The sequence below is a fragment of the Lipotes vexillifer genome, unplaced genomic scaffold (assembly GCF_000442215.2).
Source record: "Lipotes vexillifer unplaced genomic scaffold, Lipotes_vexillifer_v1.1 scaffold408, whole genome shotgun sequence".
NCBI classification, from domain to species: Eukaryota; Metazoa; Chordata; class Mammalia; order Artiodactyla; family Lipotidae; genus Lipotes; species Lipotes vexillifer.
The window spans coordinates 2548457-2557595 of record NW_006787469.1 but is presented as its reverse complement, the minus strand read 5'-3'; the positions used below and the strand labels follow the sequence as shown (position 1 = coordinate 2557595).

Sequence of the window (9139 nt, the reverse complement as noted above, 5' to 3'; positions counted from 1 at the left end):
GGAAAGCGGCGTGAGGTCGGGTGATGGTGCTGGCGGGGACAATCCATTTACTGCACAGATGTGCTTGCCGGGCGGGGATGGAGTAGTCATGGCAGTCCCGGGAGGTTTTCCTGGCTCCTTCACCTCGAGGGCTGAGCACGAGCCAGGCACGGCCTGGCAGAGGCTGGAGTGCACTCAGTGGGCCTGCGGGGCTGGGGGTGGCAGAGCCCCACAGCATGGCTCTCTGCCAGAAGAGGCACCGTGCACATGCCCGATACTAAGCAAGGCCAGGGACTGGGATAAGGACCCTGAAGTCTAGGGGGGAGGGGTGCTGAAGAGGTTGTAAAGGCCCTGGCTGAGCCTGGTAGCGCCCAAGGCCCAGATTCAAGCAGCCCAGCCCAAGCTGAGTGCTTGAGTAGATTCCCTGGACGCTGATTCAGTTTTGAGGATGAAGACCAGCACCCTCTGGTCACCTAGACAACCGCCTATGAGATGGGCTCTGAGATGTTCCGGGAAGCCCTCTCTGCAGCTCCTCAGGTGTCCCCCGTTAGGTCGCATATGGCCCTCTCCAGGTGGCCCTTTTAAACATACACAGTCCCTGGGAAGGGTCCTGCTGCACTTCACCAGCTCCTTGGGGAAACCCAGGGATGGAACCCTTTCCTGCTGGGGCTGCCCGGAGGGCTGGGCCTGAGCAAGACTCACTGGGGGCCCAGCCTGCTGCTCGATTCCATCTTCCCTCCCTGCCAGAGACCAGAAAGATAGGCCCCCTGCCTTCTCTTCCTTATTGGGGGTCATCAGCCAGGAGTTCCATGTGGCTAGTAGAGGAGCTGCTCTGGGGAACCCTGAGGAAACCCCCTCACCCCTGGCCCCAAGGCTTGGGTTTGGCTGGACCTACCCTCCTGATTCCAGATCTCTCTAGCAACAGATCCCCAGCCCAGGAGATACCTGAGGACCCCCCCAAGATGGTAACATGACTCTGTGGTCCTCTGTTGGGGACCTAATCTCACTGCACAGACGCGCAGACTCCCCGTTGTCAGGAACAATCGGGACTATTAGACGGCAGCCGTGTGTCCTGGGAGTCAGTCACAGCTGCCTCGCTGCAGCCCCCGCCCTTAACACCCAGGGCCTCTTCTGCCCGCATGGGCCCTTGGGTAGGGTAGCCATGGTTGTGAACGCCTCTGACCCAGATTGCCTCCTGATGGCCTCCCTGGGGTCTGGCTGTCAGTCACCCAAGGAAGAAATACCGGCCCAGGACACCCCAGGGACTCGGCTTTGTCTTCGCAGGAAGGACAGTGTGGTTATAAAGAGCTGTTGTTTTGTCTGCTCACCTGGGAACACTGGGAGTTGACTTCTCAAGCAGGACTATGGTTTGGTTTCAGCTCCATTTGAAAATCTTTGCTTGCGGCACCTCCCACATGAGTCTGATGCCCATCCCGGCTCTGCCCAACCCTGCCAGTGTCCAGAGGTCACGGCAGCCACCCCCTGCCTCTGGGAAGGGTACTCCAAATGCTCTCACAGCCAAACCCCTTTCTGTTTCTTCCTTTCTCCTTGCAGCCCAACGCCTCTTTCAGACCGCTGCAGAAAGACCGCCCCCCAAGCCTGGTGGCCAAGGCCCAGTCCTTGCCCTCAGACCACCCCGTGGGGACCTTCAGCCCTCTGGCCACCTCGGATACCAGCAGCCCCCACAAGTCCCTCCGCACAGCCCCAGCTGCCGGCCCTCCTCCAGGACGGTCTTCCCCGGCAGGCTCCCCCCGCACCCGGCATGCCCAGATCAGCACCAGCAACCTGTACCTGCCCCAGGACCCCACAGTGGCCAAGGGTGCCCTGGCTGGTGAGGAAACGGGCGTTGTGACACACGAGCAGTTCAAGGCCGCACTCAGGATGGTGGTGGACCAGGGTGACCCCCGGCTACTGCTGGACAGCTACGTGAAGATTGGCGAGGGCTCCACGGGCATCGTCTGCCTGGCCCGGGAGAAGCACTCAGGCCGCCAGGTGGCCGTCAAGATGATGGACCTCAGGAAGCAGCAGCGCAGGGAGCTGCTCTTTAATGAGGTGGGAGGAGAGGGTGTGGCGGGGAATTTGGGACGGGCAGTGACGGTGGAGGCAGGCTGGACATCTGCAAACAGGGGCAGTGGGGAGGGTGCCCGGCACTCAGGCGTCCCCTCCTGCCCCCAGGTGGTGATCATGCGGGACTACCAGCACCTCAACGTGGTGGAGATGTACAAGAGCTACCTGGTGGGCGAGGAGCTGTGGGTGCTTATGGAGTTCCTGCAGGGCGGGGCCCTCACGGACATCATCTCCCAAGTCAGGTGGGCAGCTGGGAGGGCTGGGACCCAGCGCTGGCTGCTCCCGCCACTGCCCTGGCAGGGATATTAGGCAGCCTCAGGCCCGGATGATTGGGGTGCCCATCACGTGGTCCCGAGCCACCCTGCCCACCCCCATCTGTTCGGGTTAACAGTCCCAGGGGTCTCAGGGCAGTGGGGAAGACACGAGGTCTCTAGCCTAGGCCCAGGCCCGTTTCCACCAGGGCTCTGGCCTGACTGGGCTCCCACACACATCGTCCAGGAGCTGTGGGGCCCCGTACCAGGGGCACCTACTCTGCCCAGCCTGTCTTCCCTGCAGCCCCGCCAAAGCTAACGTGCTCTTCCGCTGGTGGCCCTGCCTTCTCTGTCCAGGCTGAATGAGGAGCAGATCGCCACCGTGTGCGAGGCCGTGCTGCAGGCCCTGGCTTACCTGCACACTCAGGGTGTCATCCACCGGGACATCAAGAGCGACTCCATCCTGCTGACCCTCGACGGCAGGGTAGGGCCCTTCCCACCCTGGCACACCCATGACCCCACTTCACGGCTCCTCCTCCCTAGTTCGCCATCACTCCCCTTTCTCCCTCTCACCCCAACCCCAGGTGAAACTCTCGGACTTCGGATTCTGTGCACAGATCAGCAAAGATGTCCCTAAGAGGAAGTCCCTGGTGGGAACCCCCTACTGGATGGCTCCTGAAGTGATCTGCAGGTGTCTGTATGCGACTGAGGTAACGGCTCCCTCCACCACGCAGCCCTCCCAGAAGAGGCTTGGGGACACACAGCTCTTCTACTTGTGGTCTCCTCCAGAGCCCCCCAACCCCGAATAGCCCCAGTTGTCGGGTTCCCACTTAGTCAATACCCCTACCCCAACATCCACTGCCCCCTTCCCACTCTTGGTTGGATCTTCTCTGGCCTGTGACTTTGCTGCCACAAACTGGTCCCCAAAATGCTCTCCCCCAAGCGCAAGGGCAGGTTGGGGTATGGCCAGGCTTCCCCGTGTGTGGTGGCCTTTCTAAGAGAGTGGCTGACAGCTGTGTCCCTGCAGTCGGTGGTCACTCACGCAGATGGTAACTAACCACAGGGAAGGTGACCAGGAAGGAGGCCGACTCACCAAGGAAACCTGGGACCAGCTGCTCCCCTCCCCCTGCAGCATGTTGCTACCAAGGGGCCAGACTCTGGCCAGTGGAGTCAGGGACATTCTCCTCCTGCAGGTGGATATCTGGTCTCTGGGCATCATGGTGATTGAGATGGTAGATGGAGAGCCACCCTACTTCAGTGACTCCCCAGTGCAAGCCATGAAGAGGCTCCGGGACAGCCCCCCACCCAAGCTGAAGAACTCTCACAAGGTCAGTCGGTACACAGGGTGTGACCCTGCAGGCCCGATTCTTCCTGAGGCTTCAAGGATCAGAGTCTGGGCTGTGAGGCCCAGCCTCTCCCTCCCACAGAAACCAGAGGGCCCGGGCTCCCGGAAAAGGCTCATCTTTCTCCACACAAATCCCGCACCTTGGTGTGGAGCCTAGTCACAAACTCCCGTGGTCACTCCAACAAGTTTCCACCTGCAGACAACTGACAGGAGCCTGAAAGAAGGGAAAGCAAGGCCGGCGGGAGTCCCTGATGCCCTGGGAAAGAATCTAGAGAAGTTAACTGAGCAGTAACGCCTCTACCCCATCTGTCAGGGGAGGCATGCCAAGGCATACAGTGTTCCCAGTCTCCATCACAGAGAATTGGCTTGCCCTCCATCAATGTACATCCTAACCACATCTGAGCCAGCTTTTCCCTTAAAACCAGTGTGTGTGTGTGTGTGTGTGTGTGTGTGTGTGTGTGTGTGTGTGTGTGTGTGGTGTGTGGTGTGTGTGCGGTGTGTAACGCTTTTCTGCCAAATCCACCCAAACCCACAGTCCTTACCTGTGGGCACCCCCTGCTGGTAGCCAGCTCAGCACAGGGCTGCAGAGTGGCACTGCCATCTGGTGGCTAGAGTGAGAAATGTCCCAGAGGGTTGAAGCTCAGTCTCTAAATGCAAAATAGTTCTGTAGCCCTGCTGGATGCGAGGAGAGACAGGAAACACTTTGCGAGACAGCTGGTCCTTGGAACCCGCACTCCTGACCCCCTAGACTAGCAGATATTTCTAATTGGCTAATTCCCCAGAGGATGCAGCCTTCCGTTACAGCCTAAGACTCAGCCTTATCACAAAATATTGACTCAAAATGAACCAGGGTAAGCCCTTGACTTAGACTCTAAGGCTTAGAGAAATAAAGGAATCTTCCTTTTTCAGGTCCCACTTTGTTCTTTTCTATTTTTCAAAACAATCCTTCCTCGCTGACCTCTTTTTTTATCTTCACTAAAGCCCTGTGTAGCAGAGAGGGAAAGCACATTTTATCATTAGCCCATTTTACAGATGACAAAACTGAGCTCTAGAGAAAAGTACAACTTGCTGGAGATTAGGGATAGACCCAGGACTGGATCACTGGGTACCAATCCCATGCCCCTTTCCACAGAGCCTGAACACTGAGAACCCTGAGAAGCAGCGTGGTGCATGGGCTGTATTTGGAGCCCAGCTCCCCAGCTCTCCTGGTATCCTAATTCCATTGCTCACCAGCACCCCCTGTAGGTGAACTGGCCACCTTTCCCAGACTGATGCTGACTTTCTTTACCTACCTGATAGTCCAGAAAGTACTGAGCCTGGGAGGAACCAGGAAGTAAGAAGCGAGAATTTAAGACTTTCAAATGACAGTGGGGCCAGGCAGACTGGGTCACCCCAAAGTGTCTGCAAACTGTGGCTCCCTCTCACTGCCCTGCCTGCACAGGTCTCCCCAGTGCTGCGAGACTTCCTGGAACAGATGCTGGTGCGAGACCCCCAGGAGAGAGCCACGGCCCAGGAACTCCTGGACCACCCCTTCCTGCTGCAGACGGGGCTGCCCGAGTGCCTGGTGCCCTTGATCCAGCTCTACCGCAAGCAGACCTCCACCTGCTGAGCCCAGCCCCAGAGTGCGCCTGCCACCTGTGCCCACAGGCAGGGGACACTGGGCCACCAACTTGCCAACAGGGCCTGGCTGCCTGCCTCATTCTCTCAGTATTCTCTCCAAAGATTGAATGTGAAGCCCCGACCCTGCCCTCCTGCCCCTCAGCCCACTGGGCCAGGCCGGACCTGCCCCTCAGTCACTTTCCCACCCAAGAGGCCCCAGTTGCCTTTGGGATGATGGAGACCTCTTCTGCAGGGTGACCCTTTGTTATTTGCACAGGGATATTTCTATGAAACACGGAGACCAGTGCTTCTGGCCACTGTGGCCAACACAGCAGAAAAGGCTGCTGAGGTTTTTTTTTTTTAAAGTAGTAGTACACGAGCATCCCAGGTCACCCAAGAGACAGACTGCCTGTCTTCATCAGGATGCTTGCTGTTCTCAGCTCCAATTCCAAATCCTGGGGTCTGGAAGGTGTTTATTGCCTGACTCCATCTTCCTCCCTTGTGTCTGACTTCCTGAAGGCACAGTCCCACCTGCACCTGCTTCCCGACCCACCTGAGCTGACAACACACTCCCTGCACAGCCCGCGCCCAACTGTGAACAGCCTGCTCAGAGGCCGTGAGGGGGAGGGGAATTTTCTGGGTGAAAGAGGAAGAAGGCAGCTGGTGGTAAAATCTCACTTTACAGGATGCGTGTGCGCGCACGTGTGTGTGTGTGTGTGTGTGTGTGTGTGGTGTGGAGGAAGGTCACCCACGACTGTCTTGGTTAGGCTTCTCCATCTTCTCTCCCACTAAACTCTGCTCTGAAGGTGACCTGCTTCCTTGGCCTGGTTTCCCACCTCTTAAGTCCTGGGGTTCTACCTGACCAGCAAAGAGGTCTGTATTGAGTCAAACACATCCTGGGGGCCTGGCCGGTTTCTGAGTTTCTCCTGTACTGTGGGATCTGAGAGCCAGGGACCAGAATGGTGAGGGAACAAACTTGTTTTACCTGTGAGCTTCATCTCAACAACCAGGTCATCGGGGACCCGCTCTTCTTTTGTGTGCTTGGAGGACCTGTTCTTTTCAAAATCCTGGTCTGGGAGAGGTGAACCAGCTCCCGATTCCATCATGTCACTGGAATGGGCAGCCCATTTGTGCGAACCACGTGCCCCTAGCTGCCTCCTCAGACACCTGTCTCCTTGTCCCCCTCCCCTCCCCACCTTCAGGGCTGTTGTGAGACAGGGAATCCCAGGGAAGAACTCCAGGTGTCTGGATCCTATCTAGATAATATTTTTAGATTCCTCTATCCCTAGTGGCCTGCTTTGGGGCAAAAAAAAAAAAAAAAATTGCAAGGACTTTTTTTAAGGGTCAGAGTTTTAAAAACAAAAGCATTGTCCCTTTTGTGAATTGTTTGCACTTGTGCCTGTTTTAAATTAAACGGAGTGTTCAAAACCTCTGGCCTTCCTGTCGTCCCTGGGAGTAGAGCCAGGCTGTCTTCAAACTGGACACGGTATAGTGGGTGTCCAGGGTGGCCCTCCCTCCTCCCTGCTGTGAGCCCCCCCCCCAATGGTCATTCTGATCCCCAGAAAATCCTACTCCCTGGTGGCATGTGGGCCTGAAATGAGGCAGAGAAGAAGGGAAACAGGAAGTGAAAGGCCCTCGGGACTGAAAGAGCTGAGAAATAGACAGGGCTCCTTCCCAGGGGAGAGGAACCCAATCTGGGAAGCCAGGGCCGTGGGCTGTGCTTGCTGACACCACAGGGGCTCTGGGGCAGCCACCAGGGCTGACGGCCACTTTCTGCAGCAGCATCTCCCTTCCCCCATTTGCTTCCCCCCTGCCACCTCCCCGGAAAGTCAGAGGCTGCTCCCTTCAAACTGTCCATAGGAAGTGGCCTGGAACTGCTTCCAGTGAGAAAGCAGTCTCTGCTTCGGTTCTCACAACAGAGGGCGACCGTGAGGAGCTGTGAAAGAGCACAACTGGAAACCAAGAAACCTGGGTCTTTAAACTTCCAGCTCTGACACTGATTCCAGCACTGACTTCCTGAGGTCTCATTCTACCCCCTCTCTGTCAGGGTCACTGAAACCTTCTACCCAGGAGCAAGGAGTCCTGCAGACCTCCTCCCCACAGCTTCCCACCTAGACAGCTGCCCTGGTCTAAGGGCCCCTGTCCCACCAGCTCAGCCAGAAGCAGCACATGAGTCTTACCTCCAGGAAGCAGCCACAGTGGGCTGGGCAGAGATGGAGGCTGAGGGAAGGCGGAACCTACCTCCCAACCGAAGCCCACAGTCAGGAATGGTTGGCAAGGCAAAAAGAGGCCAGTTCTTGCAACTGAATAACACTGGATTTATTAACTATTCTTTTGAGCTCTAAGAGTCCTTCCACTGCACAGTGTCATTCCAAAAGCATGTGCGTATGTCATTTAGCCTCACACACAGACCGGTTCTGAGCTTGACCCGAGAGTACCAGCTCCAGTGGCACAGGTGACTTCACAATGATGAAAGCAACAAGAATTGGAAAAACAAAATGTTTAGAAAAGTCTCTTCTAAACCAGATTGAGCTCGAGGGGACCCCAGCCTCAATGCCTTGGGGCTGACAATAAGGGGAAGTTCAGGATAGCGAAATGTGGTGAAACATCTAAGTTCTGCACAGAGCTGGGCCTGGTAAGAAATCTGCAAGAACAGCAAGGCAGTCAAACACACAATTCAGTTCAGACAGGAAAGATCTGCTGTGGTTTTTTAGAAACATCACTTTCAACCACCAAACCCTTGGCAATTCCAGAGAGGAGCCCTCATAGTTGTTTATCCAATAAAGAGGGCCCAAGGTGACGTTCAACCAGAAATCCCCATGTCGGCAACACTTGAAACATGACAGCACCTTCAACACAACGTGCAACCCAGACCCATGTCTTCAATGTGGTATTTTGAAGAAGCCAAAATACTTGTATTCTTACACCATTAAAATTAAACTTCATAAAAATTAAACACAGTTGGAAAAGGATAAGTGAACAAGCAAGGATCAGAAAAAAGGAGTTTGCACTTGGGGCGTCCAGTTACCACCCATCCCACCCCAGATCCACTCCTGGCTTTTCAGGCGTTTTTCAGAACTTTTCAGTTCAGCCGCCACCCAGACAGTGGGACTGAGGAGAGGCAGATATTTGGGGAGAGAAAAATGGGGGAAGGGCAAAACACCCCAGAAACGAAAGCAAATCACATCAGAAGAAAACAGTGCATATCAGCAGGTCTCAAGGTTCAGAAATCGTAAGGGGCGGGTTGGAAGCTCCAGTTTCTCAGAAGACAGCAGGAGCTCTCTATATGGAGCCTTAACCTGGAAGATCTTGGTGTCCTAAGTAAAGGGTCTGGCCTCCTGCTACTCCAAATGCGAGTTTTTTGTTCATTGTCCCTCACTTCACTGCTGTGAAATGACTTCAAGTATCCGGATTTAATACACTACAAGAGGAAGAGGATTCCATGGGTAAGTGCACAGGGAGGGAGAAGTACACAGCGGTGGCTCCAAATAAAACCACAAGGCTGAACTCCGAGCCTGGGCGCAGCGAGAGCGCAACTTTGCCACCAGGGGGCACCAGAGATCACGTCCAGTGTCGGGGCCCTCGCGGCCTCGCGGACCCCGGAGCGGTGGAAGCACTGGGGAGGTGTCTGACACTTACACGAGGCCGGACCCTGATCACCCATCCCTCACCCCAGGCCCAATTTCTCACCACAGGTCATTCTCGCTCTGGGCAGTTCCCCTAGAGTTATTGGTGAGAAACCTTCCGTTCTACAAAGATGAATAGATCGACGTCTTGAAAAGACCCCACGGCTGGCAGCTGAGGGGCTGCACGCTCAACCTTCGGGGTTCACAGAAAACTCCCCACGTGCTACCACCCCACGGGCTGGGCACACAGGTTCGTGTGCTGGGGCTTCAGC

At 56.0% G+C, this 9139-nt stretch overlaps 1 protein-coding gene across 2 annotated transcripts in view; it reads left to right on the top strand.

Annotated features, from left to right (window-relative positions):
• Window positions 1-5251, top strand: part of PAK6 (p21 (RAC1) activated kinase 6) — an 11329-nt gene extending 6078 nt beyond the window's left edge. Inside the window, exons 3-8 of one of the 2 annotated variants that reach the window (XM_007460183.1) lie at window positions 1534-2031; window positions 2155-2288; window positions 2655-2781; window positions 2882-3007; window positions 3491-3625; window positions 5084-5251. In XM_007460183.1, the coding sequence (XP_007460245.1) occupies window positions 1534-2031; window positions 2155-2288; window positions 2655-2781; window positions 2882-3007; window positions 3491-3625; window positions 5084-5251 (1188 nt within the window). The remainder of the gene's footprint in view (window positions 1-1533; window positions 2032-2154; window positions 2289-2654; window positions 2782-2881; window positions 3008-3490; window positions 3626-5083) is intronic. The other variant, XM_007460184.1, reaches the window with a different exon arrangement.
• Window positions 5252-9139: the final 3888 nt, after the last annotated feature.